The sequence below is a fragment of the Cavia porcellus genome, unplaced genomic scaffold (assembly GCF_034190915.1).
Source record: "Cavia porcellus strain 051 isolate PalLab524CR breed Dunkin Hartley unplaced genomic scaffold, mCavPor4.1 scaffold_6, whole genome shotgun sequence".
NCBI classification, from domain to species: Eukaryota; Metazoa; Chordata; class Mammalia; order Rodentia; family Caviidae; genus Cavia; species Cavia porcellus.
Genome location: NW_026947489.1, coordinates 84,091,676 through 84,109,616, shown reverse-complemented (window position 1 = coordinate 84,109,616; position 17,941 = coordinate 84,091,676). Strand labels below are relative to the sequence as shown.

General features: G+C 56.4%; 1 protein-coding gene across 1 annotated transcript; it reads right to left on the bottom strand.

Moving 5' to 3' along the window:
- Positions 1 to 13,100: 13,100 nt before the first annotated feature.
- LOC134476329 (putative KHDC1-like protein) lies at positions 13,101 to 14,103 on the bottom strand. The gene has a single exon (XM_063249761.1). It carries the CDS (start codon positions 14,101 to 14,103, stop codon positions 13,597 to 13,599), a length of 507 nt encoding a protein of 168 aa, XP_063105831.1. The 3' UTR covers positions 13,101 to 13,596.
- Positions 14,104 to 17,941: the final 3,838 nt, after the last annotated feature.

Here is a 17,941-nt window from a genome sequence, read left to right as displayed (position 1 = left end):
AGAAGACCAGCGGCTTGCGGAAGTGCTCGGGCCGTGTCCACCAGGCGCGTCCACCTTCGCCCAGGCCAGCGCTGCTCGCCATGGTTTAGCTGGGGAGACAGAGAGCCCGAGGAGGGAGGGCGGCCGGTCAGACAGGCTCAGCCCTCAGGACACTTGAGGGACCAGACAACAAGGCACCCAACTCTGGCTGCTGCTTCTCTCCCTGGGGATCTGCCTCCCCTTCCCATCCCTCCTCCCCCAGCGCCGCTCCCTGTCATTTCCCTGAGCCCAGAGCGGACCCACCTGCCACCCAACTCGACACCTCTACTCACCTCTCAGTTTTGCACTAGGAAATGTCCTTGGACAAGGGGGCTTTGGGCGACCCACTCTTAGGTTCCCTCTCTTTTCTCAAGAGCTCGATCTCTCTTGTCTCCGTCTGTCTGTCTGTCTGTCTGTCTGTCTGTCTCTCTCTCAATACATTTCTCTCACTTTTCACCTCCCTTGTTCCTTAGGATTCCTTTGTCAATTTGAGGGCTCACCTCTGACTACTAGTGGCTTGGTCGCTCTGTTTTGTCCTCTCTAGCACCTAGAACCGCGCCAGAGGGCTCACGGCTCTAGATCCTCCTGGCTCAGCCTTCTGCTCACTGGGCAACACCACCACAGCTTCAGCTCCTTTTGAATGGTTGGCACTGTTGGGCGTGCTGGCTCACGCCTTTTTAATCCCAACAAACTGAGGGGACAGGATTACTGAACTGCACTGCAGCCTCAGCTACGCGCCTTTAATCCCAACACACCGAGGGGACAGGATTCCTGAACTGCACTGCAGCCTGGGCTACAGAGGACCTTCAGGCTGAGCCTGATGTGTAAAGCACAACTCTGTCTCAAACAGACTGATGGGTGGGCAAACAGACAGACAAATAGAATGAAAAACTGTATTTTGAGGCCAGTTCTTCCTCATTTGCTAAGTGGCCCAGCCTAGGCGTAAACTGGGGATCCTCCTGCTTCAGCCTCGCAGAGCGTGGCGAGTAGCAGAGTGTGCCATCATTCCTGGCTCCTTCCAGGCACATCTTGGCAAAGCAGGACTCAGATAAAGAGCAAGCAGCAGCGCCTTGCACCTGCGCATGCGCACACATACGCACAGGCAACCAGCAATCCAGGGGCCGATGCTGAGCTAGGGGGAGCCCCCCACCTCAGCTGCTCAGCCTCCAGTCTTGGCTCTCTTCTACCCGGCTTCCACCCTGTGCCTCATGGAGCTGCCTCTGCCTCTTCCTCCTCTCCTGCAATTCTGTTTCCAGAAGGAGGGTCCAGGTGGCAAGGCAGTAGCTGGGTGTGGCAGCCAGAGCCTGCAGTCCCAGCACTTGGAAGCCTGTGGCAAGAGCATCCCGGAGACCTAGAAGCCAGTCTGGGTTACACATGGACATTTTTACTCTGCTGCTCTCTCCGTTGCAGGACTCCTCCTGCAATGGTACACAGAAATACTGAAATGATACCAAGACTTTGGACACTGGGAATCAATTATTCCTGCAGTGTCAGGCCCCGATACTTCCATAAGTTATGTGAATTCAATGCAATTCCAGACAATTTTCTAATAGCATATCTCAAATAATTAGAGGAAGCAATCCTAAAATTCATCTGGAACGGGAATAGACCTAGAATACCAAAGGTGATCCTGAACAGCATAGACCAGACAGGGGGCATTATAATCCCTGATTTGAGATTATACTATAAAGCTACTGTGATTAAAAAGAAACAGGGTGGTAGTTAAAAAAAAAAAAACAACCAACCAAAAAAAAAAAAAAAAAAAAAAAATAAACCAAGCAAACTAAACCAGAAAAAAAGGAAGAAAGGAAGAAAGATAAATAGACAGGTAGACACAAACGTGCCGAGACAAAGATGGGAGTGAATTAGACCATTTATTTCTTGAATTGTCTCTCAGGACTGCAGATTGAGGGCAGAGCCCAGGCACAGATGGACATCCCCAATACAGTGTTATTCCATTTCCTGGTTCTAACTTGCAGGTTACATAATCTGCAATGCCAACACACGGTGAGGACCCTCACTGGCAGGTCTTGGTACACATAGAGAACCCCTCAAACATCTTCACCGCTCCACCCCACTGCAGTAAACACTTGGCTCAGTGTGGGGACCAGGTCCCCTGGGCCCTCAGGCAGGCCTCCAGCTTGCTTTAGGGCTCAGGCCGCACCTCAGGGCTCCCAGGCCACAGTCAGTAGCTGGTGTCATGGCGGGCAGCAGGAGGTTCTCCTGCGGGCAGACGTCTCTTAGCACAGTCGGGCCCACAGGTGTGAGGCGGAGGATCTGGGCCCATGCCGCATGGCCAGCTCCCACTGGGTGCCTGTGTCTCGCGGGGCGCCCAGTGGACCCCAGGGCAGTCGGGCCCTGCTCACAGGCGCAAGGAGCCCCAGAAGGCAGAGAGGCTGATCCACAGGAGGGGGAAGAGCACGGGCAGCCTCAGGCTGCAGGGCACCCTGAGGACGATGGGCAGGGCCAGGTGGGCGTGCAGGGGCTGCTCCCAGGCTGCAGCAGTCAGGTCGCCTGGGTGGAGCGGGCGGCTGCGCACCAGCTGCAGCGTGGCAAGGCCGCGGGTTCGGGCCCCCGGCTCCCCGCTGCCCAGGCTGCGCACCAACTCCAGCAGCCAGCGCCGCGCCCCCGCCGGCCCCACCACGCTCACGCGGGTGTGGCCCTCTGGCATGGCCCAGGCCTCCAGCTGGATCAGCGTGTGGCTGTGCTCCTCCAGGCGCCGAAGCTGGCCCTCCCCGTGCGCATCCCTTGGGCCGAACACGAGCTCCTCCTGCTCCACGTCCACGTAGAAGACCAGCGGCTTGCGGAAGTGCTCGGGCCGTGTCCACCAGGCGCGTCCACCTTCGCCCAGGCCAGCGCTGCTCGCCATGGTTTAGCTGGGGAGACAGAGAGCCCGAGGAGGGAGGGCGGCCGGTCAGACAGGCTCAGCCCTCAGGACACTTGAGGGACCAGACAACAAGGCACCCAACTCTGGCTGCTGCTTCTCTCCCTGGGGATCTGCCTCCCCTTCCCATCCCTCCTCCCCCAGCGCCGCTCCCTGTCATTTCCCTGAGCCCAGAGCGGACCCACCTGCCACCCAACTCGACACCTCTACTCACCTCTCAGTTTTGCACTAGGAAATGTCCTTGGACAAGGGGGCTTTGGGCGACCCACTCTTAGGTTCCCTCTCTTTTCTCAAGAGCTCGATCTCTCTTGTCTCCGTCTGTCTGTCTGTCTGTCTGTCTGTCTGTCTCTCTCTCAATACATTTCTCTCACTTTTCACCTCCCTTGTTCCTTAGGATTCCTTTGTCAATTTGAGGGCTCACCTCTGACTACTAGTGGCTTGGTCGCTCTGTTTTGTCCTCTCTAGCACCTAGAACCGCGCCAGAGGGCTCACGGCTCTAGATCCTCCTGCCTCAGCCTTCTGCTCACTGGGCAACACCACCACAGCTTCAGCTCCTTTTGAATGGTTGGCACTGTTGGGCGTGCTGGCTCACGCCTTTTTAATCCCAACAAACTGAGGGGACAGGATTACTGAACTGCACTGCAGCCTCAGCTACGCGCCTTTAATCCCAACACACCGAGGGGACAGGATTCCTGAACTGCACTGCAGCCTGGGCTACAGAGGACCTTCAGGCTGAGCCTGATGTGTAAAGCACAACTCTGTCTCAAACAGACTGATGGGTGGGCAAACAGACAGACAAATAGAATGAAAAACTGTATTTTGAGGCCAGTTCTTCCTCATTTGCTAAGTGGCCCAGCCTAGGCGTAAACTGGGGATCCTCCTGCTTCAGCCTCGCAGAGCGTGGCGAGTAGCAGAGTGTGCCATCATTCCTGGCTCCTTCCAGGCACATCTTGGCAAAGCAGGACTCAGATAAAGAGCAAGCAGCAGCGCCTTGCACCTGCGCATGCGCACACATACGCACAGGCAACCAGCAATCCAGGGGCCGATGCTGAGCTAGGGGGAGCCCCCCACCTCAGCTGCTCAGCCTCCAGTCTTGGCTCTCTTCTACCCGGCTTCCACCCTGTGCCTCATGGAGCTGCCTCTGCCTCTTCCTCCTCTCCTGCAATTCTGTTTCCAGAAGGAGGGTCCAGGTGGCAAGGCAGTAGCTGGGTGTGGCAGCCAGAGCCTGCAGTCCCAGCACTTGGAAGCCTGTGGCAAGAGCATCCCGGAGACCTAGAAGCCAGTCTGGGTTACACATGGACATTTTTACTCTGCTGCTCTCTCCGTTGCAGGACTCCTCCTGCAATGGTACACAGAAATACTGAAATGATACCAAGACTTTGGACACTGGGAATCAATTATTCCTGCAGTGTCAGGCCCCGATACTTCCATAAGTTATGTGAATTCAATGCAATTCCAGACAATTTTCTAATAGCATATCTCAAATAATTAGAGGAAGCAATCCTAAAATTCATCTGGAACGGGAATAGACCTAGAATACCAAAGGTGATCCTGAACAGCATAGACCAGACAGGGGGCATTATAATCCCTGATTTGAGATTATACTATAAAGCTACTGTGATTAAAAAGAAACAGGGTGGTAGTTAAAAAAAAAAAAACAACCAACCAAAAAAAAAAAAAAAAAAAAAAAATAAACCAAGCAAACTAAACCAGAAAAAAAGGAAGAAAGGAAGAAAGATAAATAGACAGGTAGACACAAACGTGCCGAGACAAAGATGGGAGTGAATTAGACCATTTATTTCTTGAATTGTCTCTCAGGACTGCAGATTGAGGGCAGAGCCCAGGCACAGATGGACATCCCCAATACAGTGTTATTCCATTTCCTGGTTCTAACTTGCAGGTTACATAATCTGCAATGCCAACACACGGTGAGGACCCTCACTGGCAGGTCTTGGTACACATAGAGAACCCCTCAAACATCTTCACCGCTCCACCCCACTGCAGTAAACACTTGGCTCAGTGTGGGGACCAGGTCCCCTGGGCCCTCAGGCAGGCCTCCAGCTTGCTTTAGGGCTCAGGCCGCACCTCAGGGCTCCCAGGCCACAGTCAGTAGCTGGTGTCATGGCGGGCAGCAGGAGGTTCTCCTGCGGGCAGACGTCTCTTAGCACAGTCGGGCCCACAGGTGTGAGGCGGAGGATCTGGGCCCATGCCGCATGGCCAGCTCCCACTGGGTGCCTGTGTCTCGCGGGGCGCCCAGTGGACCCCAGGGCAGTCGGGCCCTGCTCACAGGCGCAAGGAGCCCCAGAAGGCAGAGAGGCTGATCCACAGGAGGGGGAAGAGCACGGGCAGCCTCAGGCTGCAGGGCACCCTGAGGACGATGGGCAGGGCCAGGTGGGCGTGCAGGGGCTGCTCCCAGGCTGCAGCAGTCAGGTCGCCTGGGTGGAGCGGGCGGCTGCGCACCAGCTGCAGCGTGGCAAGGCCGCGGGTTCGGGCCCCCGGCTCCCCGCTGCCCAGGCTGCGCACCAACTCCAGCAGCCAGCGCCGCGCCCCCGCCGGCCCCACCACGCTCACGCGGGTGTGGCCCTCTGGCATGGCCCAGGCCTCCAGCTGGATCAGCGTGTGGCTGTGCTCCTCCAGGCGCCGAAGCTGGCCCTCCCCGTGCGCATCCCTTGGGCCGAACACGAGCTCCTCCTGCTCCACGTCCACGTAGAAGACCAGCGGCTTGCGGAAGTGCTCGGGCCGTGTCCACCAGGCGCGTCCACCTTCGCCCAGGCCAGCGCTGCTCGCCATGGTTTAGCTGGGGAGACAGAGAGCCCGAGGAGGGAGGGCGGCCGGTCAGACAGGCTCAGCCCTCAGGACACTTGAGGGACCAGACAACAAGGCACCCAACTCTGGCTGCTGCTTCTCTCCCTGGGGATCTGCCTCCCCTTCCCATCCCTCCTCCCCCAGCGCCGCTCCCTGTCATTTCCCTGAGCCCAGAGCGGACCCACCTGCCACCCAACTCGACACCTCTACTCACCTCTCAGTTTTGCACTAGGAAATGTCCTTGGACAAGGGGGCTTTGGGCGACCCACTCTTAGGTTCCCTCTCTTTTCTCAAGAGCTCGATCTCTCTTGTCTCCGTCTGTCTGTCTGTCTGTCTGTCTGTCTGTCTCTCTCTCAATACATTTCTCTCACTTTTCACCTCCCTTGTTCCTTAGGATTCCTTTGTCAATTTGAGGGCTCACCTCTGACTACTAGTGGCTTGGTCGCTCTGTTTTGTCCTCTCTAGCACCTAGAACCGCGCCAGAGGGCTCACGGCTCTAGATCCTCCTGCCTCAGCCTTCTGCTCACTGGGCAACACCACCACAGCTTCAGCTCCTTTTGAATGGTTGGCACTGTTGGGCGTGCTGGCTCACGCCTTTTTAATCCCAACAAACTGAGGGGACAGGATTACTGAACTGCACTGCAGCCTCAGCTACGCGCCTTTAATCCCAACACACCGAGGGGACAGGATTCCTGAACTGCACTGCAGCCTGGGCTACAGAGGACCTTCAGGCTGAGCCTGATGTGTAAAGCACAACTCTGTCTCAAACAGACTGATGGGTGGGCAAACAGACAGACAAATAGAATGAAAAACTGTATTTTGAGGCCAGTTCTTCCTCATTTGCTAAGTGGCCCAGCCTAGGCGTAAACTGGGGATCCTCCTGCTTCAGCCTCGCAGAGCGTGGCGAGTAGCAGAGTGTGCCATCATTCCTGGCTCCTTCCAGGCACATCTTGGCAAAGCAGGACTCAGATAAAGAGCAAGCAGCAGCGCCTTGCACCTGCGCATGCGCACACATACGCACAGGCAACCAGCAATCCAGGGGCCGATGCTGAGCTAGGGGGAGCCCCCCACCTCAGCTGCTCAGCCTCCAGTCTTGGCTCTCTTCTACCCGGCTTCCACCCTGTGCCTCATGGAGCTGCCTCTGCCTCTTCCTCCTCTCCTGCAATTCTGTTTCCAGAAGGAGGGTCCAGGTGGCAAGGCAGTAGCTGGGTGTGGCAGCCAGAGCCTGCAGTCCCAGCACTTGGAAGCCTGTGGCAAGAGCATCCCGGAGACCTAGAAGCCAGTCTGGGTTACACATGGACATTTTTACTCTGCTGCTCTCTCCGTTGCAGGACTCCTCCTGCAATGGTACACAGAAATACTGAAATGATACCAAGACTTTGGACACTGGGAATCAATTATTCCTGCAGTGTCAGGCCCCGATACTTCCATAAGTTATGTGAATTCAATGCAATTCCAGACAATTTTCTAATAGCATATCTCAAATAATTAGAGGAAGCAATCCTAAAATTCATCTGGAACGGGAATAGACCTAGAATACCAAAGGTGATCCTGAACAGCATAGACCAGACAGGGGGCATTATAATCCCTGATTTGAGATTATACTATAAAGCTACTGTGATTAAAAAGAAACAGGGTGGTAGTTAAAAAAAAAAAAACAACCAACCAAAAAAAAAAAAAATAAAAAAAATAAACCAAGCAAACTAAACCAGAAAAAAAGGAAGAAAGGAAGAAAGATAAATAGACAGGTAGACACAAACGTGCCGAGACAAAGATGGGAGTGAATTAGACCATTTATTTCTTGAATTGTCTCTCAGGACTGCAGATTGAGGGCAGAGCCCAGGCACAGATGGACATCCCCAATACAGTGTTATTCCATTTCCTGGTTCTAACTTGCAGGTTACATAATCTGCAATGCCAACACACGGTGAGGACCCTCACTGGCAGGTATTGGTACACATAGAGAACCCCTCAAACATCTTCACCGCTCCACCCCACTGCAGTAAACACTTGGCTCAGTGTGGGGACCAGGTCCCCTGGGCCCTCAGGCAGGCCTCCAGCTTGCTTTAGGGCTCAGGCCGCACCTCAGGGCTCCCAGGCCACAGTCAGTAGCTGGTGTCATGGCGGGCAGCAGGAGGTTCTCCTGCGGGCAGACGTCTCTTAGCACAGTCGGGCCCACAGGTGTGAGGCGGAGGATCTGGGCCCATGCCGCATGGCCAGCTCCCACTGGGTGCCTGTGTCTCGCGGGGCGCCCAGTGGACCCCAGGGCAGTCGGGCCCTGCTCACAGGCGCAAGGAGCCCCAGAAGGCAGAGAGGCTGATCCACAGGAGGGGGAAGAGCACGGGCAGCCTCAGGCTGCAGGGCACCCTGAGGACGATGGGCAGGGCCAGGTGGGCGTGCAGGGGCTGCTCCCAGGCTGCAGCAGTCAGGTCGCCTGGGTGGAGCGGGCGGCTGCGCACCAGCTGCAGCGTGGCAAGGCCGCGGGTTCGGGCCCCCGGCTCCCCGCTGCCCAGGCTGCGCACCAACTCCAGCAGCCAGCGCCGCGCCCCCGCCGGCCCCACCACGCTCACGCGGGTGTGGCCCTCTGGCATGGCCCAGGCCTCCAGCTGGATCAGCGTGTGGCTGTGCTCCTCCAGGCGCCGAAGCTGGCCCTCCCCGTGCGCATCCCTTGGGCCGAACACGAGCTCCTCCTGCTCCACGTCCACGTAGAAGACCAGCGGCTTGCGGAAGTGCTCGGGCCGTGTCCACCAGGCGCGTCCACCTTCGCCCAGGCCAGCGCTGCTCGCCATGGTTTAGCTGGGGAGACAGAGAGCCCGAGGAGGGAGGGCGGCCGGTCAGACAGGCTCAGCCCTCAGGACACTTGAGGGACCAGACAACAAGGCACCCAACTCTGGCTGCTGCTTCTCTCCCTGGGGATCTGCCTCCCCTTCCCATCCCTCCTCCCCCAGCGCCGCTCCCTGTCATTTCCCTGAGCCCAGAGCGGACCCACCTGCCACCCAACTCGACACCTCTACTCACCTCTCAGTTTTGCACTAGGAAATGTCCTTGGACAAGGGGGCTTTGGGCGACCCACTCTTAGGTTCCCTCTCTTTTCTCAAGAGCTCGATCTCTCTTGTCTCCGTCTGTCTGTCTGTCTGTCTGTCTGTCTGTCTCTCTCTCAATACATTTCTCTCACTTTTCACCTCCCTTGTTCCTTAGGATTCCTTTGTCAATTTGAGGGCTCACCTCTGACTACTAGTGGCTTGGTCGCTCTGTTTTGTCCTCTCTAGCACCTAGAACCGCGCCAGAGGGCTCACGGCTCTAGATCCTCCTGCCTCAGCCTTCTGCTCACTGGGCAACACCACCACAGCTTCAGCTCCTTTTGAATGGTTGGCACTGTTGGGCGTGCTGGCTCACGCCTTTTTAATCCCAACAAACTGAGGGGACAGGATTACTGAACTGCACTGCAGCCTCAGCTACGCGCCTTTAATCCCAACACACCGAGGGGACAGGATTCCTGAACTGCACTGCAGCCTGGGCTACAGAGGACCTTCAGGCTGAGCCTGATGTGTAAAGCACAACTCTGTCTCAAACAGACTGATGGGTGGGCAAACAGACAGACAAATAGAATGAAAAACTGTATTTTGAGGCCAGTTCTTCCTCATTTGCTAAGTGGCCCAGCCTAGGCGTAAACTGGGGATCCTCCTGCTTCAGCCTCGCAGAGCGTGGCGAGTAGCAGAGTGTGCCATCATTCCTGGCTCCTTCCAGGCACATCTTGGCAAAGCAGGACTCAGATAAAGAGCAAGCAGCAGCGCCTTGCACCTGCGCATGCGCACACATACGCACAGGCAACCAGCAATCCAGGGGCCGATGCTGAGCTAGGGGGAGCCCCCCACCTCAGCTGCTCAGCCTCCAGTCTTGGCTCTCTTCTACCCGGCTTCCACCCTGTGCCTCATGGAGCTGCCTCTGCCTCTTCCTCCTCTCCTGCAATTCTGTTTCCAGAAGGAGGGTCCAGGTGGCAAGGCAGTAGCTGGGTGTGGCAGCCAGAGCCTGCAGTCCCAGCACTTGGAAGCCTGTGGCAAGAGCATCCCGGAGACCTAGAAGCCAGTCTGGGTTACACATGGACATTTTTACTCTGCTGCTCTCTCCGTTGCAGGACTCCTCCTGCAATGGTACACAGAAATACTGAAATGATACCAAGACTTTGGACACTGGGAATCAATTATTCCTGCAGTGTCAGGCCCCGATACTTCCATAAGTTATGTGAATTCAATGCAATTCCAGACAATTTTCTAATAGCATATCTCAAATAATTAGAGGAAGCAATCCTAAAATTCATCTGGAACGGGAATAGACCTAGAATACCAAAGGTGATCCTGAACAGCATAGACCAGACAGGGGGCATTATAATCCCTGATTTGAGATTATACTATAAAGCTACTGTGATTAAAAAGAAACAGGGTGGTAGTTAAAAAAAAAAAAACAACCAACCAAAAAAAAAAAAAAAAAAAAAATAAACCAAGCAAACTAAACCAGAAAAAAAGGAAGAAAGGAAGAAAGATAAATAGACAGGTAGACACAAACGTGCCGAGACAAAGATGGGAGTGAATTAGACCATTTATTTCTTGAATTGTCTCTCAGGACTGCAGATTGAGGGCAGAGCCCAGGCACAGATGGACATCCCCAATACAGTGTTATTCCATTTCCTGGTTCTAACTTGCAGGTTACATAATCTGCAATGCCAACACACGGTGAGGACCCTCACTGGCAGGTCTTGGTACACATAGAGAACCCCTCAAACATCTTCACCGCTCCACCCCACTGCAGTAAACACTTGGCTCAGTGTGGGGACCAGGTCCCCTGGGCCCTCAGGCAGGCCTCCAGCTTGCTTTAGGGCTCAGGCCGCACCTCAGGGCTCCCAGGCCACAGTCAGTAGCTGGTGTCATGGCGGGCAGCAGGAGGTTCTCCTGCGGGCAGACGTCTCTTAGCACAGTCGGGCCCACAGGTGTGAGGCGGAGGATCTGGGCCCATGCCGCATGGCCAGCTCCCACTGGGTGCCTGTGTCTCGCGGGGCGCCCAGTGGACCCCAGGGCAGTCGGGCCCTGCTCACAGGCGCAAGGAGCCCCAGAAGGCAGAGAGGCTGATCCACAGGAGGGGGAAGAGCACGGGCAGCCTCAGGCTGCAGGGCACCCTGAGGACGATGGGCAGGGCCAGGTGGGCGTGCAGGGGCTGCTCCCAGGCTGCAGCAGTCAGGTCGCCTGGGTGGAGCGGGCGGCTGCGCACCAGCTGCAGCGTGGCAAGGCCGCGGGTTCGGGCCCCCGGCTCCCCGCTGCCCAGGCTGCGCACCAACTCCAGCAGCCAGCGCCGCGCCCCCGCCGGCCCCACCACGCTCACGCGGGTGTGGCCCTCTGGCATGGCCCAGGCCTCCAGCTGGATCAGCGTGTGGCTGTGCTCCTCCAGGCGCCGAAGCTGGCCCTCCCCGTGCGCATCCCTTGGGCCGAACACGAGCTCCTCCTGCTCCACGTCCACGTAGAAGACCAGCGGCTTGCGGAAGTGCTCGGGCCGTGTCCACCAGGCGCGTCCACCTTCGCCCAGGCCAGCGCTGCTCGCCATGGTTTAGCTGGGGAGACAGAGAGCCCGAGGAGGGAGGGCGGCCGGTCAGACAGGCTCAGCCCTCAGGACACTTGAGGGACCAGACAACAAGGCACCCAACTCTGGCTGCTGCTTCTCTCCCTGGGGATCTGCCTCCCCTTCCCATCCCTCCTCCCCCAGCGCCGCTCCCTGTCATTTCCCTGAGCCCAGAGCGGACCCACCTGCCACCCAACTCGACACCTCTACTCACCTCTCAGTTTTGCACTAGGAAATGTCCTTGGACAAGGGGGCTTTGGGCGACCCACTCTTAGGTTCCCTCTCTTTTCTCAAGAGCTCGATCTCTCTTGTCTCCGTCTGTCTGTCTGTCTGTCTGTCTGTCTGTCTGTCTCTCTCTCAATACATTTCTCTCACTTTTCACCTCCCTTGTTCCTTAGGATTCCTTTGTCAATTTGAGGGCTCACCTCTGACTACTAGTGGCTTGGTCGCTCTGTTTTGTCCTCTCTAGCACCTAGAACCGCGCCAGAGGGCTCACGGCTCTAGATCCTCCTGCCTCAGCCTTCTGCTCACTGGGCAACACCACCACAGCTTCAGCTCCTTTTGAATGGTTGGCACTGTTGGGCGTGCTGGCTCACGCCTTTTTAATCCCAACAAACTGAGGGGACAGGATTACTGAACTGCACTGCAGCCTCAGCTACGCGCCTTTAATCCCAACACACCGAGGGGACAGGATTCCTGAACTGCACTGCAGCCTGGGCTACAGAGGACCTTCAGGCTGAGCCTGATGTGTAAAGCACAACTCTGTCTCAAACAGACTGATGGGTGGGCAAACAGACAGACAAATAGAATGAAAAACTGTATTTTGAGGCCAGTTCTTCCTCATTTGCTAAGTGGCCCAGCCTAGGCGTAAACTGGGGATCCTCCTGCTTCAGCCTCGCAGAGCGTGGCGAGTAGCAGAGTGTGCCATCATTCCTGGCTCCTTCCAGGCACATCTTGGCAAAGCAGGACTCAGATAAAGAGCAAGCAGCAGCGCCTTGCACCTGCGCATGCGCACACATACGCACAGGCAACCAGCAATCCAGGGGCCGATGCTGAGCTAGGGGGAGCCCCCCACCTCAGCTGCTCAGCCTCCAGTCTTGGCTCTCTTCTACCCGGCTTCCACCCTGTGCCTCATGGAGCTGCCTCTGCCTCTTCCTCCTCTCCTGCAATTCTGTTTCCAGAAGGAGGGTCCAGGTGGCAAGGCAGTAGCTGGGTGTGGCAGCCAGAGCCTGCAGTCCCAGCACTTGGAAGCCTGTGGCAAGAGCATCCCGGAGACCTAGAAGCCAGTCTGGGTTACACATGGACATTTTTACTCTGCTGCTCTCTCCGTTGCAGGACTCCTCCTGCAATGGTACACAGAAATACTGAAATGATACCAAGACTTTGGACACTGGGAATCAATTATTCCTGCAGTGTCAGGCCCCGATACTTCCATAAGTTATGTGAATTCAATGCAATTCCAGACAATTTTCTAATAGCATATCTCAAATAATTAGAGGAAGCAATCCTAAAATTCATCTGGAACGGGAATAGACCTAGAATACCAAAGGTGATCCTGAACAGCATAGACCAGACAGGGGGCATTATAATCCCTGATTTGAGATTATACTATAAAGCTACTGTGATTAAAAAGAAACAGGGTGGTAGTTAAAAAAAAAAAAACAACCAACCAAAAAAAAAAAAAAAAAAATAAACCAAGCAAACTAAACCAGAAAAAAAGGAAGAAAGGAAGAAAGATAAATAGACAGGTAGACACAAACGTGCCGAGACAAAGATGGGAGTGAATTAGACCATTTATTTCTTGAATTGTCTCTCAGGACTGCAGATTGAGGGCAGAGCCCAGGCACAGATGGACATCCCCAATACAGTGTTATTCCATTTCCTGGTTCTAACTTGCAGGTTACATAATCTGCAATGCCAACACACGGTGAGGACCCTCACTGGCAGGTCTTGGTACACATAGAGAACCCCTCAAACATCTTCACCGCTCCACCCCACTGCAGTAAACACTTGGCTCAGTGTGGGGACCAGGTCCCCTGGGCCCTCAGGCAGGCCTCCAGCTTGCTTTAGGGCTCAGGCCGCACCTCAGGGCTCCCAGGCCACAGTCAGTAGCTGGTGTCATGGCGGGCAGCAGGAGGTTCTCCTGCGGGCAGACGTCTCTTAGCACAGTCGGGCCCACAGGTGTGAGGCGGAGGATCTGGGCCCATGCCGCATGGCCAGCTCCCACTGGGTGCCTGTGTCTCGCGGGGCGCCCAGTGGACCCCAGGGCAGTCGGGCCCTGCTCACAGGCGCAAGGAGCCCCAGAAGGCAGAGAGGCTGATCCACAGGAGGGGGAAGAGCACGGGCAGCCTCAGGCTGCAGGGCACCCTGAGGACGATGGGCAGGGCCAGGTGGGCGTGCAGGGGCTGCTCCCAGGCTGCAGCAGTCAGGTCGCCTGGGTGGAGCGGGCGGCTGCGCACCAGCTGCAGCGTGGCAAGGCCGCGGGTTCGGGCCCCCGGCTCCCCGCTGCCCAGGCTGCGCACCAACTCCAGCAGCCAGCGCCGCGCCCCCGCCGGCCCCACCACGCTCACGCGGGTGTGGCCCTCTGGCATGGCCCAGGCCTCCAGCTGGATCAGCGTGTGGCTGTGCTCCTCCAGGCGCCGAAGCTGGCCCTCCCCGTGCGCATCCCTTGGGCCGAACACGAGCTCCTCCTGCTCCACGTCCACGTAGAAGACCAGCGGCTTGTGGAAGTGCTCGGGCCGTGTCCACCAGGCGCGTCCACCTTCGCCCAGGCCAGCGCTGCTCGCCATGGTTTAGCTGGGGAGACAGAGAGCCCGAGGAGGGAGGGCGGCCGGTCAGACAGGCTCAGCCCTCAGGACACTTGAGGGACCAGACAACAAGGCACCCAACTCTGGCTGCTGCTTCTCTCCCTGGGGATCTGCCTCCCCTTCCCATCCCTCCTCCCCCAGCGCCGCTCCCTGTCATTTCCCTGAGCCCAGAGCGGACCCACCTGCCACCCAACTCGACACCTCTACTCACCTCTCAGTTTTGCACTAGGAAATGTCCTTGGACAAGGGGGCTTTGGGCGACCCACTCTTAGGTTCCCTCTCTTTTCTCAAGAGCTCGATCTCTCTTGTCTCTGTCTGTCTGTCTCTCTCTCTCAATACATTTCTCTAACTTTTCACCTCCCTTGTTCCTTAGGATTCCTTTGTCAATTTGAGGGCTCACCTCTGACTACTAGTGGCTTGGTCGCTCTGTTTTGTCCTCTCTAGCACCTAGAACCGCGCCAGAGGGCTCACGGCTCTAGATCCTCCTGGCTCAGCCTTCTGCTCACTGGGCAACACCACCACAGCTTCAGCTCCTTTTGAATGGTTGGCACTGTTGGGCGTGCTGGCTCACGCCTTTTTAATCCCAACAAACTGAGGGGACAAGATTACTGAACTGCACTGCAGCCTCAGCTACACGCCTTTAATCCCAACACACCGAGGGGACAGGATTCCTGAACTGCACTGCAGCCTGGGCTACAGAGGACCTTCAGGCTGAGCCTGATGTGTAAAGCACAACTCTGTCTCAAACAGACTGATGGGTGGGCAAACAGACAGACAAATAGAATGAAAAACTGTATTTTGAGGCCAATTCTTCCTCATTTGCTAAGTTGCCCAGCCTAGGCGTAAACTGGGGATCCTCCTGCTTCAGCCTCGCAGAGCGAGGCGAGTACAGAGTGTGCCATCATTCCTGGCTCCTTCCAGGCACATCTTGGCAAAGCAGGACTCAGATAAAGAGCAAGCAGCAGCGCCTTGCACCTGCGCATGCGCACACATGTGCGCAGGCAACCAGCAATCCAGGGGCCAATGCTGAGCTTGGGGGAGCCCCCCACCTCAGCTGCTCAGCCTCCAGTCTTGGCTCTCTTCTACCGGGCTTCCACCCTGTGCCTCATGCAGCTGCCTCTGCCTCTTCCTCCTCTCCTGCAATTCTGTTTCCAGAAGGAGGGTCCAGGTGGCAAGGCAGTAGCTGGGTGTGGCAGCCAGAGCCTGCAGTCCCAGCACTTGGAAGCCTGTGGCAAGAGCATCCCGGAGACCTAGAAGCCAGTCTGGGTTACACATGGACATTTTTACTCTGCTGCTCTCTCCGTTGCAGGACTCCTCCTGCAATGGTACACAGAAATACTGAAATGATACCAAGACTTTGGACACTGGGAATCAATTATTCCTGCAGTGTCAGGCCCCGATACTTCCATAAGTTATGTGAATTCAATGCAATTCCAGTCAATTTTCTAATAGCATATCTCAAATAATTAGAGGAAGCAATCCTAAAATTCATGTGGAACGGGAAGAGACCTAGAATACCAAAGGTGATCCTGAACAGCATAGACCAGACAGGGGGCATTATAATCCCTGATTTGAGATTATACTATAAAGCTACTGTGATTAAAAAGAAACAGGGTGGTAGTTAAAAAAAACACCAACCAAACAAAAAAAAATAAATAAAAAACCAAGCAAACTAGACAGGTAGACACAAACGTGCCGAGACAAAGATGGGAGTGAATTAGACCATTTATTTCTTGAATTGTCTCTCAGGACTGCAGATTGAGGGCAGAGCCCAGGCACAGATGGACATCCCCAATACAGTGTTATTCCATTTCCTGGTTCTAACTTGCAGGTTACATAATCTGCAATGCCAACACACGGTGAGGACCCTCACTGGCAGGTCTTGGTACACATAGAGAACCCCTCAAACATCTTCACCGCTCCACCCCACTGCAGTAAACACTTGGCTCAGTGTGGGGACCAGGTCCCCTGGGCCCTCAGGCAGGCCTCCAGCTTGCTTTAGGGCTCAGGCCGCACCTCAGGGCTCCCAGGCCACAGTCAGTAGCTGGTGTCATGGCGGGCAGCAGGAGGTTCTCCTGCGGGCAGACGTCTCTTAGCACAGTCGGGCCCACAGGTGTGAGGCGGAGGATCTGGGCCCATGCCGCATGGCCAGCTCCCACTGGGTGCCTGTGTCTCGCGGGGCGCCCAGTGGACCCCAGGGCAGTCGGGCCCTGCTCACAGGCGCAAGGAGCCCCAGAAGGCAGAGAGGCTGATCCACAGGAGGGGGAAGAGCACGGGCAGCCTCAGGCTGCAGGGCACCCTGAGGACGATGGGCAGGGCCAGGTGGGCGTGCAGGGGCTGCTCCCAGGCTGCAGCAGTCAGGTCGCCTGGGTGGAGCGGGCGGCTGCGCACCAGCTGCAGCGTGGCAAGGCCGCGGGTTCGGGCCCCCGGCTCCCCGCTGCCCAGGCTGCGCACCAACTCCAGCAGCCAGCGCCGCGCCCCCGCCGGCCCCACCACGCTCACGCGGGTGTGGCCCTCTGGCATGGCCCAGGCCTCCAGCTGGATCAGCGTGTGGCTGTGCTCCTCCAGGCGCCGAAGCTGGCCCTCCCCGTGCGCATCCCTTGGGCCGAACACGAGCTCCTCCTGCTCCACGTCCACGTAGAAGACCAGCGGCTTGCGGAAGTGCTCGGGCCGTGTCCACCAGGCGCGTCCACCTTCGCCCAGGCCAGCGCTGCTCGCCATGGTTTAGCTGGGGAGACAGAGAGCCCGAGGAGGGAGGGCGGCCGGTCAGACAGGCTCAGCCCTCAGGACACTTGAGGGACCAGACAACAAGGCACCCAACTCTGGCTGCTGCTTCTCTCCCTGGGGATCTGCCTCCCCTTCCCATCCCTCCTCCCCCAGCGCCGCTCCCTGTCATTTCCCTGAGCCCAGAGCGGACCCACCTGCCACCCAACTCGACACCTCTACTCACCTCTCAGTTTTGCACTAGGAAATGTCCTTGGACAAGGGGGCTTTGGGCGACCCACTCTTAGGTTCCCTCTCTTTTCTCAAGAGCTCGATCTCTCTTGTCTCCGTCTGTCTGTCTGTCTGTCTGTCTGTCTGTCTGTCTCTCTCTCAATACATTTCTCTCACTTTTCACCTCCCTTGTTCCTTAGGATTCCTTTGTCAATTTGAGGGCTCACCTCTGACTACTAGTGGCTTGGTCGCTCTGTTTTGTCCTCTCTAGCACCTAGAACCGCGCCAGAGGGCTCACGGCTCTAGATCCTCCTGCCTCAGCCTTCTGCTCACTGGGCAACACCACCACAGCTTCAGCTCCTTTTGAATGGTTGGCACTGTTGGGCGTGCTGGCTCACGCCTTTTTAATCCCAACAAACTGAGGGGACAGGATTACTGAACTGCACTGCAGCCTCAGCTACGCGCCTTTAATCCCAACACACCGAGGGGACAGGATTCCTGAACTGCACTGCAGCCTGGGCTACAGAGGACCTTCAGGCTGAGCCTGATGTGTAAAGCACAACTCTGTCTCAAACAGACTGATGGGTGGGCAAACAGACAGACAAATAGAATGAAAAACTGTATTTTGAGGCCAGTTCTTCCTCATTTGCTAAGTGGCCCAGCCTAGGCGTAAACTGGGGATCCTCCTGCTTCAGCCTCGCAGAGCGTGGCGAGTAGCAGAGTGTGCCATCATTCCTGGCTCCTTCCAGGCACATCTTGGCAAAGCAGGACTCAGATAAAGAGCAAGCAGCAGCGCCTTGCACCTGCGCATGCGCACACATACGCACAGGCAACCAGCAATCCAGGGGCCGATGCTGAGCTAGGGGGAGCCCCCCACCTCAGCTGC

What these genes read in the sequence shown, in the direction of transcription:
- LOC134476329 (XM_063249761.1), bottom strand. Translation starts at nt 14,103, where the DNA reads ATGGCGAGCAGCGCTGGCCTGGGCGAAGGTGGACGCGCCTGGTGGACA.